The sequence below is a fragment of the Amia ocellicauda genome, chromosome 21 (assembly GCF_036373705.1).
Source record: "Amia ocellicauda isolate fAmiCal2 chromosome 21, fAmiCal2.hap1, whole genome shotgun sequence".
Taxonomy (NCBI): Eukaryota; Metazoa; Chordata; class Actinopteri; order Amiiformes; family Amiidae; genus Amia; species Amia ocellicauda.
The window spans coordinates 3,749,298-3,777,080 of NC_089870.1; the positions used below are offsets into that span (position 1 = coordinate 3,749,298).

Sequence of the window (27,783 nt, forward strand, 5' to 3'; positions counted from 1 at the left end):
GCTCAGTAGCAACAAAAATCTACTTTTCTACACCTTAAGGAAAACAAACAAGGAACAAAAACAACAAGACACATTTTCTCCAAGAGGATAAGCAAAAGCTAGGACTTCCTGCACAGAATCACAAGCAGTGGTCACCTTGCCATGCTGGTGTTGTTGTGGCGTTAGACTCAAGTCCTGGGAATTACTGCAAACCATTTCTGAACAATGGTGATCATAAATAATATCAGATGCATTGAGGAGACAGTTGGGTACTCCTCTACTGCACAACAGAAAGATCCAAGATACTGGAATCAACAGGAAAATTCAGTACTCTGTTGAATGGCAATACCTCATCACCTATTTTCCATGTCACAATAGGGGAAAAGACAGGTCCCAATGGCACACTAGTCTATTTGTTTAAACATTTGTATACTTCTAGTGTTGAATAAAGTTCAGATAAAATCGTTCGCCTATTCACTAGAGTCGGAGAAGAGATTTAATTCAGTTTAACAGGAAAAAAAAATAGTTCACATTTTTAATAAAAGGCATTTATAGGTTTCACAATTGTAGGATTATTTGTGATACCAGCAATAAAAAAAATTCGTCAGTGGGCAACAACAAGAGAAAATCTACATCTATTGCAGTATTTAAAAATAATAAATAAATCCGTCTGGAAATGAAAAGGTGTGCAGTCTCGTTTCATGCAGCTTTCGCTTTCACAAGTACTGCAACAGTAACACTAAGCTGGGTCTGGACTCTTTCAAATAGTTAGGCTGTAATGGACGGTTTAATAATGCTGATCTGAAAACGTTACTTATAAAGACTCAACAAATATCAGCTATATACATACAGATGTGGTTCAGAAACCAAACGAAATGATATGAAGCAGCAGCAGCATACCATTTGTACTTCATTCAACACCCGGCCACAGTGACTGCAGCTCAGATGGTAGTCTCTCAAGCCCTGACTGAAGATGCAACTGGCAAACAAGTCAATGAAAGCATGCAAATCTTACCCAAATCACCAGCGGGCACTCCAAGAAGTGTCCCATTAACTCCGACACCGTGACATCCATTTTAAACAGGTAATATCCCACGGCACGATCAACTTTACAAGAGGACTTGACTCCCACTGTGAGGGTTTGAGACCATTTCAGACCAGATCCCACGCCAAGAGCACGCATGCCCGCAGCCCAGAAACAATAGCCAGCAGCGCTCGCATCTTCACGGCGCGCAGAGAGGGATATTTCAAAAAGAAAAATAAATTTTAAAAAAGCGGTTAAAGGTTTAAATCCAGAGAGATGGTGCAAACTCCAATGCGTTCAAAATAAACCACGACGGTTTACTGCAAAGTCCCAAATACTATTCTGCTCATTTTAAAGCAGTGGTGCATGAGGCGAAAACAGCGCTGGACTCCGGGAGAGCAGACGTTTCCATTGCAAAAGTTATTTATTTCATAGAATCCAATGGAGGGCCAGTGCTTTTAGTTTGGTAAGTGCATACAAAAATCCAGTTCATATCAATAAATATATAGCAAGGAGGCGGTGTTGCATTCAGCGTGCAGAAAAACAAAAGTTATTTATATTACAAAACAGCGAAGTTGAAACACAAGCGCCGTGCACCTCCACCTCGCTCCGCCGCGCTGTCTCTCACAGCATCCAACCTGTGACCGCAGGCGGGCTCTCCTCAGAGCGACGGCCAAGGCAGCCAATCGCGGCTCAGGACAGAGTGCTAGCAGAGGCGGGCTTAGCCAATGGGAGCGCTCGGAAAACGGGTTTGGGTCGAAATGACGTAACCAACAGCCGAAACACGGTTAGAGCTCAACTAGTGCTCACACACCGAGCAGAGCAGCGGAGCAGCCGGGCTCAGTGCGCCCACAGCGCCCACTGCCGTGCCCTGCGCAGCGTTGAATCCATTGATCGGCGGGCTGTGGCAGCGCGATGTGTGCTATAGATTGAACTGGCATCAGCCCAGCACTATCTTAATCCATAATTTGTGTATTTCCATTTTATAATGTATTTGGGAATTCCGTGTGAATGTCTGGATTCAATACGTATATCTAAAGAGGTATGGTAACTTGTGCACGGATAATGCGAATCAACATGTGGAATATGCATGTATGCTATAACATTAAAAGGTGATGCTTGCATGTATGCATGTATTCTCTTGATTAAAAGTTGTGTGCAAGGATGCATGCATGCCTGGTAACTGGAGCAGTTCCCGTCCAGGACTCGGAAGAGAAGAAAATCAAGTTCAAATGTTAGACACAGCAGATGGTTCCCATAGCAGCCTTTGTGCTGCGGGGCTGTGCGGGACAAAGGCTGGGAAACGCGACGCCGGCCGGTCGGGCAGGCGGGTCACTAGCGCCGCCTGCAAGACGCGCTGGAGGGGGAGAGGCTCTTCAGCACTGTCCCTGCTGATTAATGAAATCAATATTCACACATCTCCCATATTTAAAACAAGGCCACCCAAACCTACAGAAGAAAACGTGATTCATTTATTATTTAGGCTTTCTGCTCAAAGCTGGAAATGGATATGAGAGCAGTGAGGTATATACCTAACCTACTCTTTTCCCAATGATATCCTGTGACAGAAACAAGTAACTTGTGTAGTCTGGCAAATGTCACCATCAACTGTGCAACTGCATTGACTGATAATATATGAATAGTTATAGACTCAATTATTTTTTAATTTAGCTATTCATGTTTTGTTCATGTACATTAACGTACTGTAAATAAGCAGAATGACATCTAAGGCAGAATACTAGCTACTGACTACAAAATAATGATGACAATGATTCCCAGACTGTACAAAGTAACCTGCAGGGGTTTGCGCAAATAAATTTAATTTCCTTAACAGCTATTCAAATAAATTGATGTGATAGATGTGGCTGTTACAGCTGGTCGGGTTGCGCTGCCATCAGACTGGGAATAGATGCCAAGCATCAGTCCACCTACCCCTCAGTGTGCAGGCCAGTTGGCTAATACAGCAAGCAAGAACTATACGATAACAGAATAAAGGCTCCACCTGGCCAGCAAGTATCATCAATGGTACTTTTATTGAATTGCGTTAAATGAAAATCGAATTCATTTTTTAATTTCCACCTTCCAGCCCAAATTTTTACAATATAATAAACCCAAACCTACAGTAAAACGTAAGTGTTAAGGCATGGCATTACTGTGGTACACTTTTCAGAATACCAAATGATGCTCTATCATGGAGGCGTTAAGAAAATAAGCTCTACACAATATGACCACTGGTTCAGTCCATAGCTGTTCCCATTCCTGTGGGTAATAGGTCAGGCATAATTAAAAGATTTAGCTAATGCCATCATTCAAGGTCAACACTGGGAAACCATTATCAACTGTAAAATGGCCCTTTAACAAGTCACATATTGCAAAAACTACACAGTAGAGCAACTTAGTGACAAAATACAATATGTTGCACAATGTAGCAAAAGACTGGAATAGAGCAACTTCAGTAAATGGGCATGCAGCACAAAGCAGAAATAAACCAAAGGCACTTTTATCCTGATCTTCCGTAAGTAACAGGAATGATTTTAGTAGGCAGCACAGGTTCAGAAATGATACAGTCCTGATGTCCTGAGTTGAATAAAAATATTACAGGTTTATTGGTTACACTCCTACAAAATTAGTTGCCAAGACAGAAATGGCTGAGTATCCCGCGGTTGCTTTCATGCAGGTGCCCTAGAATCCAAGTTTGCCACGCCAGTCAGTGGAGAGTTTGCACTGCATTCCTCTGGTTCTGCCATAGCTCTTCAGCCCCATCAGTCTTTCCAGGGTCTCCAAAGGTCAAGCAAACAACAGGCCAAAAAGCCTTTAACGATTTCCTGTGGGTGCGTGTGAGCGAGAGCAACACTGTGCTGAAGATTCCATTGCCACAGGCAGCATCTGAAACGGTAGCTTATTTAAAAACATAACCAGCATTACATATTTCCAAACTGAAGAGAATGGATTGAGTTATTGGTTGTCAAGGCACATTGCTATTGTTGACTTGTTTCATGTAAGCAGGCAATTGTATTTTTTCAGTACACACATAAATGTGCCATTGATATGCCAGTTTTATCAAAGAATATGCAGATTGTCTAAATGACACTCCATTCTTCATGTATAAATTGAAACAATGGAATGCAAATAGTATTAATTAAAAATCCTGTGTATTCATCAGAATTAAAAGGGATTGTCTTTGGTTCACCATAGCCTTATAAAAGCAGTTTATAAGTGCATCAACTTAGTTTCATGTAAACATCTCATTGTTATAGTTTTATGTATGTAATTTACAATAACATTTCCCTGCCCTGTAGTAGCAGTTTAAATCTTCCATTAACCAGGTATTTAAGTATTTAAAGTTACACCAATGTATGGCACTTCCCGCTTACGTGTAATCAACAAAAAAACAAAAAATTGGTACATTTAGAAGCCTTGTGTTTTTGCTTTCCATTAAAAATTGAATTCTTTAGCAATTATGCCATACTTGGTTTTCATCATTTAAAAAAATCTGAAGCCTCAGCAGACAAAAAACAACAGTGATACAAGTTTAAAAAGTGTAGTCAAAGTAATTTGGTCGTTATAAGAAAAACTGTCCAGAGGCTTTAAACTGCAGCATTGCTCACCATATTCAAGGTCTCCTGGAAACTGACACAAGCTTGAACAAAACCACGACATTTTAAAGTGCGCCAAAAGGCCAGGTCCTGAAAGAAAGCAACTGGCAAAAATCGCATGCCTGCTATTCATGACAAGGTCAGGCCAACAGACTGAAAGGAAGTCCATTTGTCTTTGTGCAAGCAGTTACTGGAGCATGAAAAATGCTGTTACTTAAGACAATGCAGAGATTAACAAAGTACAAACTAAGTCATGCAATTGTAGGTGAAGAGAGGGGAATAAAAACAACTTGAAACTGCATAAAGTTGAAGTAAATCACAAGAAACCCAATATTGAACCACAACATTTTAACCTTCATTATGAAGATTAAATCAAAGTTTGTAGCAAGGATTCTTTGTTGCCATTGTCCGTCTTTTAACTCGTTTTGTCAATGCTGCCAATTCTAAACCACTGTTCCGGATACTTACAGCTTCAATTTACATGTTCTAGTTAGTGATGCAAGCAAGATCTCAAAAGATATGGCTTAAGCAATGGTGATTCCCATGAATATTTCATTCTTTAGTTAAAAGTAAGCATATAAATCAAACACTGTGCCCAAACTGGAGCTACTGTGAAGCAATGTAAAAATGCTTTGATATTGGTTGAGCATTGTGAAAAATTAAACTGGTTTCAATGTAGCAGGCACCATAGGGGGATTTAAATAGAAGGTACTAAACAAAAAGGCTGCAATTCTTCGGATGATACTGCCCTCCAGTGGACATAATGCATAACTTCAGCAAAAGGATGAAATGTGAAGACATCGTTTACTACCATGAACATTCACACCATGGTTTAATCCGATTCTAGACCATGTCATCATTTAAGTAACATAATTAATATAAGTAACAGAAGAGCAATAATGCCATGACTGAATTAAGAACACTTAAAATCACTGCTGTAAGTCAAATCACTTTTACTAGTTAGTCCAAATGAGGGCAAAACTACTAGACCTCAAACATTCAACCACCTAAATTTGAATGTGTATTCTAATAGCGAAGTCACATTTAACCCTTTGCGTACATCTTTTAGAAAAATGTTGAACATTGTCAATATTGCGTATCAAAACGTAGACCAAAACAGTTTACTTCAGTTAATTCAAGAAAACAAAGAAATCTAGGTTCTACTACAGTGGGGTTGTATTGAATGGTTAGCCACATCCTCACTGGAATGCTGTCAGCACAACCCTAAGTTTTCTAAAAATACATTTTGTAATTTCACTGCAAAATTTAGTTTTTGGTTAAATGCATTAAAAGATGCACTTCAAATGGTGTTACTTACCTAAAATGAAACATAACTTAAGTCTTTATTCATATCCTGGAAAACACTGGAGTCCCCCTTATTCTCACACCTGTATTTGAGCAATTGCCCTGCAGAAATGCTCCCATGACAGGCCAAGAGAGAAAAGCCAGTGCAGAACATGGGAGTGATTAACAAGCTACACCTTTATGGAGAGCAACAACAACAACAACTGAACCTAGAGAACAAAGTGAAAGCTAGCCAACACTCACTGAAAAAGGACACTGCCTTATGAGGAGTCTGACATTTTTTACTAACACAAATCTATTTGACTGGCTTCGTAAAAAATATTACTAGGTAGACATGTTGAACAAGGGCAAAAAAATTACCATTTCAAAAAAGGCACTCTCCCCCCCCCCCGACCCCATGTGTGCACATAAAGCAACATGGAAATTAAGAATCCACTAAAATATTCAGTTATTGCAAGTATTCATAGAACATGACACAGTGTAAACTGACTGAAGTTCTCCACGTGACAGTTTGAACATAGGAATTAATACCATGTAAACCTTCTCATAAGGCGACCGAGAATGATAAGTCTGTTTAATATATATTTTTTAATACAAACCTCAGATCATTAACCGTAGTCTGCCGTTAAGTACGGAATCATCCTTAAAAAGCCTAATATGCAGTGAAAATTAAGTGACAAATTAATCCATTTAATAAAAATTTCTTGACTGTAATAAGGTAGAGTTTCTAAAATATTTAGCTGACATATATATGATCTGAAACATGGAGATGTATTTAAATTGAAAAGAACAGGTTCAAACCCAGGACTCGACAGACAAAAAAAAAAAAAAAAAAAAAAGTAATGACTCCCATTATGATGAAGTCCAGCTTCATTCAGCATATTTCAGTATTCAGCACTGCTTTCTAACTCCTGAAAACAATAACGGAAACATCATCTTTTAATTTTAAGCTATATCCGTCCTCTGTCCCAATTGTTCAGCACCACAGATCTACTCGTTATACCTCCATGGTTAATGTGGGGCATGATAATTACCAGGATCATTGTTATGCAGACTCCCATTAGCAGGACAACTAAACAAACCCAGGAAAACGCAAGCCCAAACACATATTCACTGCTGGTTTCTCATCCAAAAATATCTATACTTATGAAAAAAAATAAACAAAGTAACTCACGTGCAACACATCCCACCAGTGCCTGCAAACTTGTAGCACATTTGAAATACTGAACTTTCAAAGAGCCCACAGCATTTTAAATTATTGCTTGACATTAGAATTTTACAGTGCTGTTTTATTGTAATGGATGGCATTTGACAGTTCATAAATTTCAATATAAAATATTCAGTCACAAAATAGTATTGCTACTGGATGCAGTTTTTAGTTAACCCATTACACCTGAATCACCTTATGGTGCAGGAAAAAAAATAAAACACAATGCAGGTACCAGCACAACAGTGAAATTATATTACATCAAAGTTTTTTTTTTTTTTCTTTTTTAATGGTCCCAAATATACTCAACAACTAAGTGTACACTCAAGAAAATAAAAATAAAATGAAAAGATATGACAAAATGATCACATCTAGAATTCCACTCAATCTTTAATCAAGAAGGGATGACAATTTTTTCCAAAATCTGCAGTTTTAAAGGGCAAAAAGGGAAAGGATAAAACAGGGGAATTATTTTTCAACTCTTTCCCCTACAGAGGTTTTAAAAACCTGTTCTAGTGCGACTTAAAACGTCCTGAACATTTAAAGGCAGGTCTCTTTATAAAAAGAAACTGCTGGCATTTCTGGGAAGAATTACTGCTGAGCAACAGCCTGTTCTTCCAAAGTGTCTGCATCTGGTCCAAGAAAAAAAAAAGAAAAAAAAAGTTCTTTACTGCAGTAATCAGTTTAGCATGAGTCCCAGTACTGAACTTCCACGCCCTATGGGCTTGCTGTGTTGTCCATCCCTGAGAAAGGGGCAAAGTGTGGTCCGAACCCATAAGCTCATGGGCGTCAGTCTTTATTTTATTTTCCCCCCCATCATTTTTTGTTTTGTTTGTGGTTTGTCTGTTTTGGAATAATCTGAAAATAATAGTTTTAAATTTCTCCTCGAATTGGCACTTGATCAGCAGAATTCCATGTGGATATTTTTGGGATCTGGTACTCCAGACACCACCACAGACATTTGTGAATTGTAAATTATCATCAGGTTTTGTAATTCTTTGAAAGTGAAACTTTACTGCAAAGTTGGAGTAAAGGCCCGGAACAGGGCAAGGTGGTCACTTTTAAGACCCCAACTTGGATTTCTTGGACAGGGGTGGACTTTCCTCATTGTTTTCTACATCATCTTCCTCCTCCTCATCATCATCGGGATAATCTACAAGCCCCACAAGACCTCCCTGTTGGAAGAACAGTAATGTCAGACAGGTTGCAAGGCACAACACAAGACAAACCCGGTCTCTAATTTTTATGGCACAATTAATCCGAGATGTCTATACAGTATACAGTGCAATACATCTTGCAATACAAGATAAAAAAAATAAAATAAGTGTAACATGAAGAGAAAAAAAACTGAGAAACCAAATAAACACTGTTCCTCAAAAAATGAATTTATCAGCTGACTTTGGTTGAATGATAGGTATTGGTAACATGTTTACAGGCATTTACTTCGTTAGGCAGGACATTCAGACTGTCACAGGATGTATCTTTTTGCTAACGGCACTCGTCATAAGCTCAGAATATTTCCTTTTGTCCGTCTAAAAGCTTGGGTATTTTTTTTTATCCATACAAAGCAAGGCATTATCCAGATTTAATAAAAGGAACTTTGTCTTTTGCTTCCATTTGTTCAGATTTCAAACATAACCATACTCCTATTCACCTCAAATATGCATCGTGCCAAAGGAGATTGAGAGTTGTGTTGAAGGTAGTTTTAATTGACCTGAATTCAACATATTGATTACTAATAATTGTATTAATGTGTTTGATGTCATCAGTTCCAGTGTGAACTTGAGGTGAATATAAATACACATTCTAGAAGGCCCTTGAAGTGATTTGTAAGACAGAAACAAGCATGCTAAAATGAATTTGTTAATAGCTTAACTTACTTTCCTGCTTTCTTCACAAATACCTCCTGAAGTAGTCCTACTGAGCGGAACATCAATTTTTACATCATGTTCCATTTTCATGCTATTTTTTTCCTGATCTGTGGATTTTGCAACCTGCTCTTCACATTCAATCTGCACCTTTTTTGGGTAATAAAACAAAAGTTTACAGAGCAGCTGTAGGACGGCTATGACTTTAAATAACACAACCTGCGAACCTACAAATTGCCACAAATTTATTCACTGTATGTAGCCTTATCTTCTAGGCTACAACAGACCTAAAGAGTCTAATTTTTGCACAGGAATTGATGAGAGCCAATCTACAGATTCACACAGAGGTACCTCAGGAGCACCAATGTATTTGAGTGACATCAAGACAAGATTCCTACAGAGCAGGAGCAAATTTAGATGTGTTTAACCGGGAATGCATGGGACTGGAAATTAAGCTGGCAGCTACAGATGGGAACAGGAGCAAACAACTATAAAACTCAAAGGGAAGGGGGAGCAGGATTGAAGCCGCAGGGAAATCTTTAGGAATAACTGAAATTAAAAGTATAATAACAGCTCTGATCTTTTCACTGTTCATTCACACCCTTACCTTACCTGTGTAATGCATTACAAATAAAACAATACTCTCACCCGTAAGACATACACAAGGGTAGTTTTACTAAAAGGCCTGCTGCATTTGTGCAGAGAATACACTCTTGGAAAATGTTTAAAAGATAAAGCAGGCATGTGTTTTGACAGTTTGTATGTGGTAGATAAACAGTTGCCTCTGATAAGTTTGTAATGTTACCAATGAGACATGGTTTGTATTTTAAAGCCAGTGTGCGATCTGATATGTGGGTAAAATGTGTGAATGTAGTTGTAGTAAAACATTACTACTATGCACCACATTGTGATAGTATACCATGAACTGATTAATAGAGGTTAATATAATGCCTTTTTATTGCTTTATGGTCAACTGTTCTTGATTTTGCCCATAGGATCCGTTATTTTTAATAGACTTTAATTGACTTTTTCAAATGTATTCTGGGGACATGTTCTTAGTTATCAGAAATATAAAGCCTAAAATGTACCATAGGGTTAATTATTTGTGATAAACAGGTATGTCTTTTTTTGAATAATTGTAATATATCCCAAAGAATCGGACATCAGTGAATGTGTAAGAAGACAATGAAGATTGACTGGGATAAGGTCAATCAAAAATACAAAACAAAATATATATACATAACAAAAAAAGTTATAAAAAATAACCAGGAAGGAATGCATACAGGAAGGGAAAAACGGGGAACAGGATAGGGTGAAATCTTGAATCACACTCTGCAGTCCCTTTGCCTTGTTCAATGGCAATGTTTGAGGTTTATTTTAAAGGCAACAAAAATAAATTATATATATTATTTATAACCAAGTTTAACCAAGATTGGCAATAAATAAAATGACATTGATGAGTTGATACATCAGTATTTCAACCAGGGAATACAAAGAAATACATCTGGAAAGGGGACTAAGAACATTCCCTGAAAATCTGGTCACAGAATTACCAAAATATTTTAAACTGCTTTATACCATATTTTAAAATCAATCAAGTAGAAATTCTAAGACTCGCTCAGCTTTGAGTATGACGGAGACATTAGCAATCTCTACAATAAAGTGAGAATTGCAACATTAAGTGTGCAGGACTGTTGATATCTGATATTTGTGAAAGTGGTGAAGGATGAGGGGTGAAGTGCAGTACCTTGGTAGTGATAGCTGCTGTCTGTGGTGTGCTTTTGGCTACAGAGCCCGGGGACCCAGGGGACCCAGGAGAGCCTGGAGAACCAGGAGAGCCAGGGTGGTGACTGGCCGACGACGCGCTGGTGAGACTGGTCTTGGTTCCGCTGGAGAAGGAGAGCTTGAAGCTTGGACTTTGCCGACCCGTTAGGTTAGATTTCGGCAAAACTTCCTTATCTTCAGTTTCTTTCACTGGAACAAAAAAATAACCAAACAAATCTGTTATTTCAAGTTAATAACTTTAGACTAGACTTTAAATTCACTTTAAACATAATTATGGTTTAGATTGAAAGTGGAAATATTTCTTCATCAGGTCTTAAATGTTTTTGTATTATTTGGTAATGTAGTTCTAGGTTAACAAATGGCTGTTTACAAGTAACGTATAGGAATTCACACTTTCCATATGCTTACAAAAAGTGTGGCAAAGTTTAAATGCTGACATTGAAATAATCTCTGGACTGCATAATAAATCACACTGCATGTGGTTTCACGAAGCACAAAGTAGGAACGTAATGGTTTGATGGTTTCACGGTGCACCTCTGTTGTAAAAAGACGGTTGTCATTTTCTCATTCAAGGTATTGCATTAAAGGTGGGGTATCATTTTTGTTTTTTTACATTAAAAGTTGTACATATACTTTCAAAATATGCCCTGAAAGTTTCATTAACATCAGTTGCTTATAAGATTGAAAATAAGCTATTGACCTCTGACTCCTGTACCTGGAAGAACAAGAGTGTGTGACACCAGGTATTTCACTGATTTAAACCACTGTGTCTCAATGGCAGATGACAGGGAAAGCGATGTTACTGGGTTGGATGATTCATGAGAAAGTGTTGTTGTGGACGACAATTCACCCCCACAGTCCCCGACATCTAATACAGCAGAGCAGGACGACATATACACTTCTTATATAATTTGATTAATAGGCTGTGGAGCGCTGTTGTAATCCCGGTGCACTTTTGAGACAGACTCCTTAACAGAGAGAAAACCTGATAATTAGCTCCTTTACCTACACTCAAATTAATAATAGTGCTTAATTATCATGCATGGCAAATAATGGTATAATAATAAATGTATACATTTACAATTTATTTGTATGGATTTCATTATTATTAATCATAACATTTCATTTGTTCATATGCAGACATGCATACGTTAGTTTAGTTTGTTAAACTGTATTAAAAATTGTCATAACGTGCAATAATCAGTAACATAAGTCATCACAATGACTTGTTTGTTGCACAGTCATTTAGTAACCTCATTCATTTTAGCGAAAGTGTAGGGATAATTTATTTAAATTTAGCAGCTAATTTTGAAGCCCATCCTGTCTCAATGTCTGGGATTGCGGGTCCAGCTGGATCACAGAGAGGTGGGTCTCCCAGCTCAGGAATCTGCACAAAATACCTCATCACTCGTTTCTTCACTGTACATTTTTTAAGGTTTTAATATGCAGAGACGCTGTTGTTACGTTCCTGGATATAACCATATATTATACAAATATGTACCATGATATCTGTCCCCTGGGTGCGTTATTATGTTAGGTAACGGGTTTTTGTTAGCACTAATAAAGCAAAACAGCCCGAGAGACGGCGAGCAGTACCTGAGCGAGCTGGACTTTTCATAGACGTATTTTTTTATACACTTAGCCTTAAAACCTACACATAAAAACTACAGATAGTTGTTTTGACCTACCAGCAGTACCGAAAAAAGTCAAAAATGACGATACCCCAACTTTAATACATGTCTGTGTGTTTATCAAACATGTTAAATACATTAAAAATTAAATTGCTAATATTAGCAATACACCATAATACCGTCATACTGTGATATTTTGTGATGGTTATCATAGTGAAAATCTCACACCGTTACACCCCTAGCACAAAGCAATGTTCTACTTGCATTTTTTTCTTTCCATAAATTTGCTAATGGGGTCCATGAGGTCATCATCGCTTTTCATTTTATCCGACGGAGGGACAACCGCCTCTCCATCCTCTAGGTCATCCTCATCAGTGTTGAACCACATCTCCTCTTCGTCTTCCAGTGTGCGAGCATCCCTGCGGTATCTGTGGTTCCTCAAGATGGAACGCATGCTAATAACCATTGAGTGAACAAGAGAGACACAAACTGGCATTATTTCTGCTGCTGTTAATAAACCCGAGGATACATTGATCAGAAGTATGGCCCCCCGTGCTTCCTCTGTGCCTCTGTTCACCAGAACATTAGAATAAAACCAGGGTCTGCTGAGTCAACTGCCACATCTGAGGAATCAGTGATCTGAAAACCTGGTTCTGAGTCTCTTTAACAACCATGTTCAAACACCAGAGGGGAAATCTCACAGCTTTGTTTATAATTATTATCCATAATAAAAGAAACATCACAGATACAACTTGATATTTTTAAGCCAATGATTGCCTCCTGTATTTTCACACTGGATACTAACATTTGGAAGGTTTCATTTGTGAAAAGCTTTGAAATGGGAATGTGGTGGACATGTAACTACAAAACTGAATGTCACCTTTTCATTTAAAAATCAGTCACTAAGGAGAAACTGGGCAATGTTTTATTTGATTCAAAAACATTAAATCCATGGATGAAATCCATAATTTTTACATATTTAGATTAATATCTACCTCGTCTACAAATTGATTTCAAAGATTACTTCAGTAGGCTGATCTTAAGAAGCACAATGATCAGTCTTAATTTAAATCACCTGGACCGCAACTTGTATTGGTATTAGTAAGGAATACCTCATTAAGAACAGACATTTTCATAAATAATATCCGATTTTTCTTTCTAGGAGATAGGACCTTATTAATAATAATATAAATTATTAATCTTATAATTAAGATCATTATTTTCTCTTCCAGATTTGATTGATGAGGGAAATACTTCTCTTCAACATCTCCCTCTGAATAAAATGTGCACCTTTGTCAATACAATGTAGCATACTGTGTGAGCAAGACCAGTTCTGAGTGAGGAGGAGGTTAAGATTATCATTAATGAGCAAGTTCTGGAGCAGGAAAGATGAAAACACACTTAATGCATGCAAAGCTATGTCCACAAGAGAATGATAGATAGTCTCATGGGAATTTCTCAAAAACCATATACCTGAGATTTCTACCAGGCCGTGACAACTTTCCTCTGAAAGCATGCAAGAAACTTGTGATTATTATATGCAAGGAAATATCAAAGCCACAGCTCAAGTGTGTCCTGGCTGTTAATAATGAAGACTAAATATTGTTACACAACACACTTTTACAGAGAACGAGGGGGAACATTAGAAAACCTCCAGGTGGTCTTAGCAAATCTATTTTTGTTTTTGTTTTGACTTAACTGCCAATTCTCACTTTCAAATTTTGAAAAATAATAAATATGTAGCCAACAGGAAATATACTGAATGTGTGCGTGTGTCAAAGTTACTTTTATGCATGCCTTTGCCTTATTGAACAGTTGATTAATGTAATCAGTAATACTATATTCAGTAGCCAAACATGCAGTAGTCCAATTCTTTCTGTGTATTCTTATGTGATGCAGCTGTTCACCTATGCCGGCCAGCTTTCAATAGATTTTGTTCAGGTGAAAAATATATTTCCAAATCAAGCGCAGATAATATTCCAGAACACCTCAGACTTGCTCTTTCACATTATCTAAATGGTTTCTTACCAGATATTAAACTAAGCTATTACAGTTAAGTTCAAATCACAATTCTCACCTATCCAGCTTGGGGTTATCTTGCCTTTCCCTTTGTTGCTCGTAGCGCAACTTCAGTCCTTTAAATGTCTGTACGTAATCTACATCTTCAAGAGCTTTCCAATAATTTTCAATGACATGAGCAGTTAAGGACTTCACATCCTCCTGTAATGCAACAAACCACACAATTAAACTTAAATTTTCATGACAAACACTTCAAGAGGAAAAACAACAATGACTGTTACACACACACAATGGTATTGCGATCTACAATGACTTAATATGTTACAACCGAGGGGGGGGGATGTTGTTGGGAGTGTTAAACAAAAACAAAAAGAAAAAAACATTTGATGCACCTAATCTATAGAAATGTCTGAAAAGCATTAAAACAGATTTAAAAGGTACACCAAATCGGCTAATGCCCAGTATATTAAATTCCGAAAAATAAAAACTATATACATTTCTTAAATGGTTACATACATACACTGCAACAGGAACATGGAAAATCTGTGTGAATATATGGCCACGGTAGGTTAAAATGTGTTAATTTAAATAAATGTCAATCCCAACTCCCGATTAATCTACTCTCTCTATACCAGAATGATCAAAACTAATCCAGTGATACTTGCACGCACTTTACATCGGCAGGTCTTTCAACATATTAAAGATCCACCAGAAACATCTGCCAGCATAACAGGTACATCACTGTCTTCCTGTCTTTCCCTTCCTTCCTAATGCTTTATCAGCAGAAGTTTTAGGCTATTGTGCAATGTATCAAAATGTGCAAATTTAACCGTTTCACTCCACACATTTTAAAATTGAAAACTAGCCAGCAATCAGGTATTTACATGGTTTCTTTTAAAGCCAACCTCTTTTCTCTCAGAAAAGTACGTCTACAGCAAGGAATACATATACGCATTTATATATAAAAATTATGTTCGCGTTTTGTGGTTTCTTTTAGAAAAGCGATTTGATCTGGATCAGTTAATTTAGTTGCCATAATCTCTAGGAATGTTCCTCAGTGGCTTACAACAAAAACATGAAAATATAGGAAGAATGGTGAAAAGGCACTTACCACTCTGACGTACTCAAACATTTCAATGATGGCCGAGTTCATAAGGTTATAACGGGATCCATTATTGAGAAACGCCTTCACAACTGGTTCAAATAAGAAGTTTCTCATGATGTAGCGATTGTAAAATTCATCTTTTAACCCAATTATTTTCCTCATGAAGCGAAGTGCACCTACAACAGAAATTTCACAAGTTGGCAACAAGATAGATTTTAATGCTTACATAACACACTTCTACAAACTTGTTATTTATAGTCTTCTGCTCTACTTTAAGCTTACTACTTACTACTCTACTGTAAGCTTTATTACCCTGCATCTAAATTGCACAAATTCATAATTTTGTGTAATAAACGTATTTACATCAGACGAAATGTGAATATTTCAGACTGCTGAATTACCCTCAAATATGTAATGTAAATGCAATTATAAAAAATAAAATCTATCAAAGAATTATAGCAAAATGCTCTTTAAAAAGCAGTGATGAATAGACCAATCTAAAACCTTGTGATGATCATTGGAAATACAATTCGTAAATGACTTACATAGTGCCAGAAAGGCATGTTTTGAAGCCATAAGCACAAGCACTCTTCTGAGGATATCCTTGTTAATAATATAGTTTTTGATATGATAGGTGTGATGCTCCACACAGAAAGTGAGCAGTTCCAGTATTAAAGCCAAGAGCTGGGATGTCTGAAAATCATCTGGGGAAAAGAAAACATTTTTAAAAATGACAACCAAAAAAAAAAACTTGAATCTTTAACTTCAACGTGTGAGAAGCAAAAGCATTTCATGACAGCAGTTATTATTGAAACAATGCACTTTTAATTTCTGTTTATGTTAATGTTTAAGCAGTAAAAACAAATTATGAAACACGAAGCATGCTTAGCATTCAAAGTTCCAAAGTGTTCCTTACTGACAGAAAAAATAGGATATTTATATGCTGTGTATGTAATAAAAAATAAAAAAGCAAACAAAATGTAGACATTTGCTTCCTCTTGCATGCACTCGGACTAAGTGCTTAACGACAGAAAATCATAAAAGAAAGAAAAAAAAAAAAAAAAAAGAAAGAAGAGGATGCAGCTACTTCTAAACAAGGTCTACCTGATAGGATTGAAGGAAAGTACTGACCATTATGTGCTGTGGTCTCACCTTTGCTGGGCTTCTCCTCTGTTGTGTTTGCCAGCAAGGGGGCAGTGAGAACGTGCATGCAGTGTTTGTAAAAGAAGCTTAAAAACTCGGTCTTTTCAGTTTTCTGGAGAAAACAAGAAAGTTTAAATGAAATGCAGTTTGTAAAACAAGAGACCATGCATTAAACTTGGACAAATTATAATTTTTTACATAAATATTGAAAAGTTTAAAAGGAGATTAGTTATGCTTCTTATAGACTTTAGCTTTGGATACTGGGCTATTAAAAACAGACTGGAAAGGGAAAGCAGGCAGACCACTACAGGTATGAATCCATAAAGAGTGAAGGATGATTGGGAATGCACAGGTGAAGGGGATTGAAGATATGCACTTACGTTGGCGGTGGCAAGCATATTTTCAGGATCAACTAAAGTTCGGAGCAGGCCCATAAGCTGCACTGCACCCCCAAGCTCTGGATCTGTGTCACATATCATGTGCTCAATGATCAAATTAATGAGGAGAATGTCCTGTAGAGATACAAAAAATAATGAATCCATATGGCATACTTTATAACATTTCAATTCAACAATATTTCTGCTCCATTCTACAACATTCAGCTTCACTATGCTACCATTCACAAATAGATTATTTTATAAAACTCATGTTCCAGAAGATTTCATTCTGTTTTCACAAAGCATTAAGACTGGCAAGGAGATGCAAACAACACAGTCCTTACACTTTTCTAGGATTTCAAAATTGTACTGTTTTGATGTGAATCTGGAACGCACACAATGACATTAAATGACTGACTGCTTCTTTACAGGCTGTTGCATTTTAAAACTTAGTGTTTTAGAGATATTAGCCACTTACATCATCATTTTGCTGACACTCCTGCATTACGAATTCTCGTACCATGGATGGGTTGTATTCAACCAAATAGGAGAAAATATCAGTGGCAGCGCTACGCACTTGAACATCATCCATTCCCTGGGAGGGGGTAAAAGAAAAGATCATGAAGGCCTGAATTAACATTTACACACACACACAAAATCAGTAAACAATTTTAACTCACCAGAATGACTTCCAATGCTGGCAGGATTCCCATATTTGACAACGTTTTAAAGAAGGCGTCTCTGTTTTGAGGTTGTAACGTTTGAGAAAATGCACAAAATTCTTTAAGAAAATTTACCTAAAAGGGATAAAAAGGTCAGGTCATTGAAACGCACGCTCTAACATTTTTTAAAGATTAATTATATTTACATTTATGTTTCAAAGCAGATGAACATGTTTGGACAATTAATATCTACCTATACCAGTATAGCTATGTACAGCTCTAGCCAAAAGTACTCACTATCAATCTGAAACAATGTTATTCTGCAATTTATTGATTTTAATATTTTCTGTTAAGTCTGGGTGTACAAACAATGGAATCAACAAAGTGGCATCAAAACATTTATACAGCCTGTCTAAATTAACTATATAAAGCCCAACTAATTTCTCCTTTTTTCTCTGAATACACATTTGCTACATGTATTTGCATTTCATAGACCAATATTACATTACATGAATCACAGAATAACTATTTCACTGAAGGCTGTGGAATATGTGTGTAAGTCTTCACACATATATAAAAATACATACCAATATCGATCCAAGGATTTCACTTGAAAATACATTTATATACACAACCCATATCCATGGTGAGAATTACAAAACATTGGTTTCTTACCAATTCGTGTCTCTTATCATCATCCGTTGCTTCGTCAGTTAGTCGTGCAAAAAGGTCAGTCAGGAACTTTTCGTCGTCCTGGAAAGTGAAAAGAACTTAAGCATTGAGCCATCCCACTGTAAACATCTTGACCTCTGCTGGCGTTTAACAGCCAGGAAAGGTCACTGTGGACACAAGACACTCATTACTGCTCACACGTGTAATGCGTTTTCCCTTAAGGCTATCCTTTCTATATGACAAATGCGGTTTACACATCCTTAAATATATCCAGATACAGTAACGGCAATGTACATGGCAATGTACTCAATTCTTTATAATGGATACATCTTGCTAAACACAGTAACAGTAATTCTGTATTTTTACTATGATTTACTCTGTAGGAGCTGAAGGGCTGTGGAATAATACTAAACAACCTAAACTGCACCAAGCTAAGTGAACCATGCTATTAGACTTAATGCTGCTGGATTAGATTCAAACTGGTGAAGAATATTTAGATTTTACATTGTGATTTGCCCTGCAGGCACATTGCAGGGTCTTGCTGAAAAAGTGTCCCGGACCAGTTTCTTGTGACTTGGCTCCAGTTATACGAGGATTGTATTAAAATGTGTTGTGTGCAATATCTTGACAATTGCTTAATTCATTCACTACCCATTTCAATGTATATACTGCATGTGACTTAAGTATCTTTGAAAAAGAACTCGACGCAATTGAACATGCTGTGTAACAAAAAGTGCTCAAACTTGAGTAAAACATGATTGCCACAAAAAAAAACTAATCTCCCCAACTTTTTATCCTGTATTCCACTCATTCATAAGTACATATATATTAAACCCTCACTAGAATACTACTAATGCAATACTGCAATTCTCAACCTAACATTATGCAGAAGCAAGCAAGCAACAGACACCGTGAACTGAACTAAAACTTTACTACAGTAGAAATGTCAAACTTTCCTGGACATATTGTGCGTCAAAACAAATATTGTCACACTTAAAATCCCAGAAGCAACAGCTCCAGATCGGCACAATCTGTTAAATGCTCTGCTTGGAGAGAACAGTGAAACAGATCCAACTCCCACTGCATAGTGGTTTGATCTATTTTAGGTTTTACAAGTTCCAGGCTCCTGTACAAATTGTACTGATGAAGCAGAAAAGCAATATGTTTAGTGTTACTTGGCCTTGACACCTGCATCTATGCAAATGTATTCAAAACAAGTCAAACATGAAAAGAACAGTATATTGCTTATATAGCAACCTGCAGCTAATAAAACATATAATGGATTAAAGTGCTACACAAGGGGAGTCTTCCTTTCCTCTCCTACCAGAGGTCTCCCGTCACTTTAATGCTGAAATCTATGACTAGCTGCCTGTGATCGAGCATTCCCAGGACAGCACTGCCAAAGATTGATGGGGCTGAAGAATGATGAGGTTGAGATTCATCAGGTACCCCTAACAATAGTTGTGCAGCTGCAGGACTGCATGTCATCAGCAGAGTCGTCTGTCTGTCTTCCAGCTGCCACCAAAGCTCTGTTGTTTGCCAACACTTCAGACAACACGCAAACAACACGTCTGTCTTTCTCCAGCTAGTTACAGGTGGGATGATTATAAAAATAAGCTCTTCAAAACTTGTGGCACAAAAAGGGAGCAATAACTGCTGGTTAATAGTTAATATTAACATGCTTTTTAATATCTAAATCCTACAGAAAATTCTTAACTGGCAAATATTTCAGTCCTTTATTATGAAAAGTTTATAAAAAATTATGAAAAGTTGCTTGTTTTTCTTCCAGATAGGAAAAACAACAGCACTTGAATTCTGCACTTTAGAAATAACAAAATGTCAGTGTGTGCAGTCAAAAAGTTTATGTAAAAAAAAATAAAAAATTTAATTTTACAAGCAAGTAAGAATTTCCAGTTCAATGACTTCAATGTTGCCAAGTAGCAACCTCTTACGTCTATCAACCCACATTTGTGAGTCATGATGGTTCCAGAATTCACCTACCAAAGATAGCTCTAAGCCGTTTATAGCAACATAATGAATCATACACCTATTGATGACAATTCAGAAAAATATCACATGAAACTGTAGGTGTACAGCATACTTATTTTCAAGACTTGATTACAAACGGAAACAAATTACTTAATTTTAAAAAGAAAGCTGGTATTTTTTTATGCACTTTACCTTGAAGTATCATTTTGTTCCAGAAAAAGGTCAATGCTGTGCAAAGCAAATATATTTCTAACCTATCTCCTTTAACTCCAGATAATGTTTGGCAAGAGCCACTTAATGTCACATTGTTAGCCATTGATTTTATATTTGTTATCCAAGGATTCCTACATAATATAGGGAGTTAAGAAACTGCAGCAACATAATCACAGGGTCTTGCAATATGTATAAATTACATTCCTTTCTCGATTTCCTGTTTACACCATAGACATTTTGGCAGTTCTGTCCTGGCAAATAAAGCAAGGAAAAGATCCCAGCGAAAATTCTCTCTTTACAAACCAAAAACAGTCACGAGAGCAAGACAATTCTGGGTAAGTGGATCTGTGAAGATCTGCCATTTATGGATATAAAATCATTTAAAGCAGCCATGTCCAAGAAAAACTTAAAGGCATAAGCTGAGTGTACAAATGTAAGAAATTCCAAGGAAAATGTAAAAATTTTAACCTGGTTAGACCTGGTTATGTGGGGACAAAACGTTTCCTGCAGGACGAATACAGTAAAAACACCACAGCCTCAACTGCCAGCTGGAAATCAAGCAAGGCAGTAACACAACAATCAGAATAAATGTCAGCTCAACACCTTAACGCAACCTGTAAGAACTGCATAAACCTGCCTTTGAAAAGACTGTAAAAGTTCAACTCGACCTAAGAGAAACCCTTGTAGCAGGGCTATATGTAATCTTAGGAAGCCCCCTGTGTGGCATATATGCTAAAGACAACTTTGTTTGGTTCTGCGTGAAGAGTTTAACACCATGAAGATGATGTTGAGCAGCTTTTAACTTTTTTTTTTTAATCTGAGAGTAAGGAGGATGAACATTGTCAGAAGATACCAGCTTGTCTGCTTTAAGTGAAATCTGCACAATATTCTGCTTCATGGCAGAAGTCCTCAACTCATGGTCTAAGGGCCATGGGATCTTCAGTATTTATTTATTTTTTAATTACACCCAAGATCTTAAACTGAACTAATGACTTGTTTTAGTGAACCAATTAAACCTTTCCCTCAAGTCTTAAGCATAATTTAAAAAGTCACTAAACTACAATGTTGGTCTGCAGCCTTAAAGGACCTTTGTTGTACAGTGTTTTCACATAACTGCTGTACTTGCACCATGAGTTTGCAAAGTTATTTTACTTTATTACGTGATTACTTTGTTCATCTGGAAGATCTCAAGTCAGTCTGTTGTGTACAGCAGAGAAAGTGTGGGTGTAATAACACCTTTCACAAGTTGTTCATTTACTTTTTGGTTTTTCTTTAAAGGCATCTGGGAACCTGTAAAGAAACTGATTTGTCGGTTTCAGTTTCTAATTCAGTTTCTGTGCTTACCTGCAACATTCCAACAATTTCGACTTTATTAAAAAAGATAAAGGAGTGGAGAGTGGAAAGCATGTTTTCTTCAAAAACTGAAGGGGTGGGAAGGACCATATCCTGAATGTACTGTACTCTGTACGTCTGATGAATTTTCTGTTTGAGTTCAGGGTCTGATATCGGGATCACCTCTTTAAACTTGGCTGTTTTTGTCAGGAACTCCCTGTGTTTCCTTGGCTGGGGTAATGAGGGGTCGTACTCTAGACAGCCTATTACATCCATTATACATTCCTCAGAGAACATAACCTCGAAAAGTGCAGTTCGATTCAAGAGAAAAATTCCCTTTATGATTTCGTACAAGTGGTGCAGTCCTTCCAGATTTTCTAAGTCTTCACACACATGGAAGAGTTCTAAGAGCTTCTTGATGTAACCCTCGTTTTCAAGAGCCAGGGCTAGTTTCTCGCGTCTCAGTGGGGAAGGTAATGAGGAGGCCACCAGTTCGGCCACCTCTTCCAGTCTGTTTAATTCACAAGGCGGCAGCTCCAGGCCGGGGGAGGACATGTCATCGAATCGCTCCTCTTCAGACTCATCCACTAGCTCCTGGGTGATGTCCACAGATGGATCCTTGCCCTGAACCTAAGCAAAACACAAAAAATGTATCGCTTTTAAACATATACAAGAACTCTATACATATACAAACACTGATACACTCATCTGAACCGAGGATGGGTATATATATAAAAAAAAAAATGCAGAATATTTTTTCACCCGTCTAAAAAAATTTAATTAGTTGATTTAGAACCAGAATCTAGACCAAGCTGCCAAAGTCACTTCCTATCAGTCAGGTGGAGAAAATAAAAAACTAGGAGCAATGTGTGTGATTGTGCATCATGATTATGAATGTCAATATATTTTAACAGATAATTTAATCCTAGTAAATCCCACTGAATCACTAACCAATATGTGAACTATTCCAGTAATATTATATTTAAACACAAACACACATACATATATACACACACAAATCTAAAGAAAATGACACCTTTCCAATGACATTCTGCTGCTAGAGATATTCTTCCAAATGAAGAGTAACTATACAATGAAATACATAGTTCTGTGGAATGCTTCACTTGGCTTACCTGGCATATCTTCTCCCATATCTCATCACACCCTGCTTTCTCCTGAAAACTAAGAGCCAAGTCATAGTTTTCTGCTTCAGACCAAACTATCAATGTGTCCTGTGGAGTCAAAAGACAAATGTTTACTATTTACATTCATGTAATATAGACAATGAAAATGTAAATAGTGATTTACATCAACTAATACCACATACATCTAGGCATGGGCCGGTTACCGGTTTCAAGGTATAGCGCGGTTTGAAAAAGTCACGGTTTCAAAACCACTAAAATTTTCTGTTATACCGTTCCTGCAGTATGTGCCGTTTTTTTATGCCTCTTCAAAGACGAAAAGCACAGGAATCCCTCAGGTTGTATGCAGTGTAGAGAGTAACACGACCCCTCCGCCCCAGCCGGTGCGAGCAGTCAGTCTCCTGTGTGTAGAATGGCTGAAGGAGGTGTACCCCTGGAACTTTTCCCCCGTCGAAAAAGAGTCTGCCGTATGGGAATTGTTCGGGTACCGAAAACATTCAGACGGCCACGGCTTGGAGGAGGGAGGACATCAAACTTGTAACACATGTTTAAGAAGAGAGGCTGCTAGAGGAGGCAATATGTCAAATATGACATCCCATCTATGGGAGCGCCACCCGTCACTCTCCGCTAAATTCAAGGTAACGCTGTCTTGAAATTAACATTTGCAACAAGCTAAGAGTTAGCATGTTTAGCACTGGTGAAATAAATAGTATTGGCTTACTACCGAGGCAGCTAACACGGCTAATTAACCAGCTAACATCAGTTAGTTTCCCCCCTCAAGTTACTTCACAGAGCGGGGAAGAGCAGAGTACTGCGTTTCTGCGATTTAGTACAATAATTAAATTTGATATCACGTCTATACTTTTGTTTAAGTCTTCCACCATTGTGTACATCTGTTCAAAATCACGACATTAAAAAAAAAAAAAAAAAAAAAACTGCTGGCTCTCTGGTGTCTTTGCCGCTGTTTGTGTGTTGTACGGAGAGAGACCCCGTGTGTGGCAAAGTAGCAAGAAAATATCTCTGCAACCCAGACACCAGTGTGCCCTCAGAGGGTGTCCAATTCTAGTGGACACAGCCTCATACCTCACCACTCCAAACTTAATCCAGGACAGGTGAACATGCTCAATTCCTGCATCATAACTTGGACTGAAACATAAATGTGTAGAAAGTGAGCATGTCTCCAAAATCCTTTGTTGAGCTGCAAGTTTAGGCTCACTTAAATGACTGCATTTTTTTTTTTTTTTTTTTTTTTAAAGAAGGTTTTTTGTTTTTTTTCCAGAAAATAATTCAATTATGCATGTTCTAATTATTGTTGAGCTGCAGGTTTAGGCTCACTTAAGTGACAGCATTTATTTTAATTTAAGAATTTAATTAGTAAATATGCATGTCAGGTTAAATACTGTTCCAAATATTCTATATGTTGCTTAAAATACTGTCAAAATCTCATACTGGCCCATGCCTACATACATCTATTGTCTTTTCTAATATAGAGATTAACAAACATTGTTTTGAAGAAAATGTTTATTAAGATTCTCAGTGTAAAAAAATAATCAAACCGGGAATAATGCAGGACATTTCAAAGGACAAAAACAAACATTTTATATTAAATTGAATTACATTATTTTGTTAACTTTACCTGCTGTTTCTGGTAAGCAGTGTTAGGGTTGATCTTTGACTCCAGCAGAAGAGAACCTGCCAAGACAATATGCATGATGTGTATGTGAAAGTCAACCTGGCACATGTTGGATCAGAAGAATCAAATTTTTCCATTATGGTTTACATATGGTTTACAAACAAAATGATCTGAGTCAAAGTGTAATATTGTGTATGGATAGAATAGGTGGATAACAAATACAAAATTGAAAATTATCAATCCTGTTCTCACAATGTTGGCGTTTTTGTTGTTGTTCTTTAACATGAGTAAAACAAGTCCAAAAAAATATTTTGAACACTATAGCCTATCAAACTGCAGAACATTTACTAATGTTAACTTTAAAATCGAGAAAATGTATTTTAAAAAAGGGCAAAGTGAGAGATTTAGGAAGTTAACTGCTAATATTGAGTAGGACTGGGAATTCATGAATGAAGCCTGCATTAACTGGGCATGTGGGAAAGTAAGTGCGCTAGTTTGTCATGCCACGCAAATGTGGTATCAGGAACAGGGGCTACGATGGTGAGCAGTGGTTTCAGTGAAGAGCTGACCACAATTGGCAGATCAAAAAAACAATCCTTTCAAATATAATTTCAGAGGAGAGAGTGCAGGGGAATCAAAGTAAGCAATATCATAGCATAAAGGAGTATGGTGCCCTGTTGGAAAAGCCCCAGGCTGTCATGCCTATGCTGGCTATTCATTGCTGTTTGAAGTATGAGAAATTAAATCCTTTTACTAGAGCATTAGGTAAAAGCCATTACAATCTGGATTCTGAAAATATGTACGCAAACATTACCGGTTATTGTGAACAAGTACCATAGGTTTGCTATGTGACTGACAGTGTGAAACAGCTGTCTAAGCTGCAGAAGCACAATAAATAAAAGCAGCTTAGTAGTGCTGTGTACACTGCAATTGTAAATACTTTAAATAAGACGTTTGAGGCTATTTATAAGTCTTTGTTTCGACATCACGATTCCAGCAACCCCTATTTTAAATATCTACAAGTGTGAAATATACAGTTTAATAATCTTTTGGAAGATCTTAGCATCAGCCAACGATGAAAATGGAGATTACAACAAAATAAGTACAAATTCTGTATACATAATTATAATGGAACTGATTTGATACAAAGCTACGTTTGAAGCATCAGCACAAAGTCTGATTGACTCCACCGTGGACAATCACAATGTATTATTATGGGTGAAATACAAAACTGAAATGTGTTTACATGTTATGCTGCTTGCAAATTACTAGCAAATCAAAAATATCCATTGAAAAAACGATTGCGCCTTCTCGATTATAGACGTCCACTTGCAAGTTACGCTCAGGAAAACCATTTTCTAAACAAATATAACGACGACAGACAATATAGTGTGCTTTATCAGTTTTCATTCAAGAACATTTTTGCTTGGGATTTTTTTAACCGTAAAAGCCGATACCTAAACATGAGTAAATTAAAAGCCACAGAGCCTCATTAAAAAAAGCCAGTGTTTACAAAGTCAAAAGCCAAGAGGCATGTGTACACAAGTATCGGTAACTTTCCGGAGCCGTTTACTTCTAGTCAATCCAGCTCCAAACCTCAAACTTGAGCCAGACGAGATGTCACCAACGAGACACACACAACGGGAAAGAAAGAAAAAAAAAAACAGCCTTACCATCGCTCTCGGCCCGTACTAGCAAGGACATGCCTTTCAGTCTCTCCACATAGCCGGAGGAAACATGCCCGGTGCCCCGGTCGTCCCATTGTCGGTCCTCGTTAAGGGTGTAAACCTTCACTCGTCGTCGAGTGTCCGTCATCCTGCAAGTCCACCCCGCTGTTCACACCCGAGAACACGCTTCGCCGACAACCCCCCGGCGTCGAGCCCCGTTTCCCCGCTCTTCCCCCGGTGCGTCAGGGCGAACAGACCGCCGGCCTACACACACATCCACTCGCCCCGCGCAGGAGGAGGCCTCTGATGTTCAGTTTTAGGGCGCTTTCGCCATTTTACCTCAAGTTGCGCAAGCCTTTAAAATACTGCCCTCTCAAGTTGAACAAAGACAGAAACAAAACCGAGTAAAATCCGAGCGAGCGACGAGAGCACCTACACAGTTCCGCGTCCAGTGCAGAATAGGAAGAGACGGACAAATCCTCACAACACGGCTGAAGAATTGGTGTTTCTGAATGCCCTTATGTGCGCGTTTTTCTCCTTTTGGTCAACACTGAACTGTTCAAACACAAATGCACCAGAGGTCGGCTGCATTATTTTAACGAAGGGCGATGTTCAGACTGTTGTAAGAGCCGATTGCATTTGTATTTATTCTTTATTATTTATATCACTGCCTAGCGTTCCGCCATGTTCTGTCCTCGGGCCGCGAAGAGAGACAAGCCTCTCCTCACCAATTTGTACTCATTCCAAAATTAAACCAATATAACCGGAATATTACTTGTACTCCGCTTTTCTGTCAAGCCTGACATATGACTACGGTTTCTCGCTTATTCCCGACGTTTTATTTTATAATTACAGTTCCCTCAGTCAGAACTCCGCCATCTTGGGTCCCCTCAGAGTGCCAGCACGGGGTCTCCAGCCCAGCGGCAGCAGGGGCAGCCCGCCACTATTTAAAGGAACAGCGCTTTGAAAATACGTGTGAACCATAAGCTACCTCAGATACACTTTCTGTTCTGGTTATGCAACATCTCTAAAGACGAGAAACCAGAAACTTGTTCTAAAATAATCATCATCATTATACTCACTTTAGGACTATTTTTCAAATATAACCATTATTATAATCATTATAAGGTATATTTCCTTAGCCATAATAATCATATTTATATTTAACTTATTGATAGGATATGTATGGGACTTGGCTGGCTTAGGCATTCACCTGTCACTAATTATTCCACAGTATTGTGCACTGAAACATTTGCAATTGATTTAGGTTTGGGAAATAAAAATAACATTTTGCAAATGAAAGAAACCGCAGACACAGTGGACACTAAAAGGCCAAGCTAGAGTGCACCATGCTTTTTGACAACCAGTGTCGGGCTTGGAACTGTAAGTGTAGCTGATTGTGTCACAGCAGGCTCTGTAAAACTGGTTATACAG

At 37.7% G+C, this 27,783-nt stretch overlaps 2 protein-coding genes across 5 annotated transcripts in view; both read right to left on the reverse strand.

Moving 5' to 3' along the window:
- ccdc88c (coiled-coil domain containing 88C) overlaps positions 1 to 1,648 on the reverse strand; it is a 77,128-nt gene extending 75,480 nt beyond the window's left edge. The window contains exon 1 of the mRNA XM_066694648.1: positions 995 to 1,648. Coding sequence (XP_066550745.1) covers positions 995 to 1,162 — 168 coding nt within the window. The 5' untranslated portion in view covers positions 1,163 to 1,648. The remainder of the gene's footprint in view (positions 1 to 994) is intronic.
- A 5,524-nt stretch (positions 1,649 to 7,172) lies between these two features.
- smek1 (SMEK homolog 1, suppressor of mek1 (Dictyostelium)) lies at positions 7,173 to 27,275 on the reverse strand. 4 transcript variants are annotated; one of them, XM_066694695.1, is made up of 16 exons: positions 26,356 to 27,275; positions 24,686 to 24,741; positions 23,041 to 23,139; positions 21,920 to 22,537; positions 18,377 to 18,454; positions 17,720 to 17,836; positions 17,518 to 17,634; positions 17,043 to 17,174; positions 16,672 to 16,774; positions 16,065 to 16,223; positions 15,526 to 15,695; positions 14,473 to 14,615; positions 12,660 to 12,850; positions 10,727 to 10,953; positions 8,992 to 9,129; positions 7,173 to 8,286 (listed from the first exon to the last, which is right to left on the reverse strand). In XM_066694695.1, the coding sequence occupies exons 1-16, from the start codon at positions 26,495 to 26,497 to the stop codon at positions 8,173 to 8,175; spliced, it is 2,604 nt and encodes an 867-aa protein (XP_066550792.1). In that variant the 5' UTR covers positions 26,498 to 27,275; the 3' UTR covers positions 7,173 to 8,172. The 4 variants fall into 4 exon arrangements, with proteins under 4 accessions (XP_066550792.1, XP_066550791.1, XP_066550794.1 ...); XM_066694694.1 differs by having other exon boundaries at positions 16,651 to 16,774; XM_066694697.1 differs by lacking the exon at positions 8,992 to 9,129.
- Between the last annotated feature and the right edge of the window lie 508 nt (positions 27,276 to 27,783).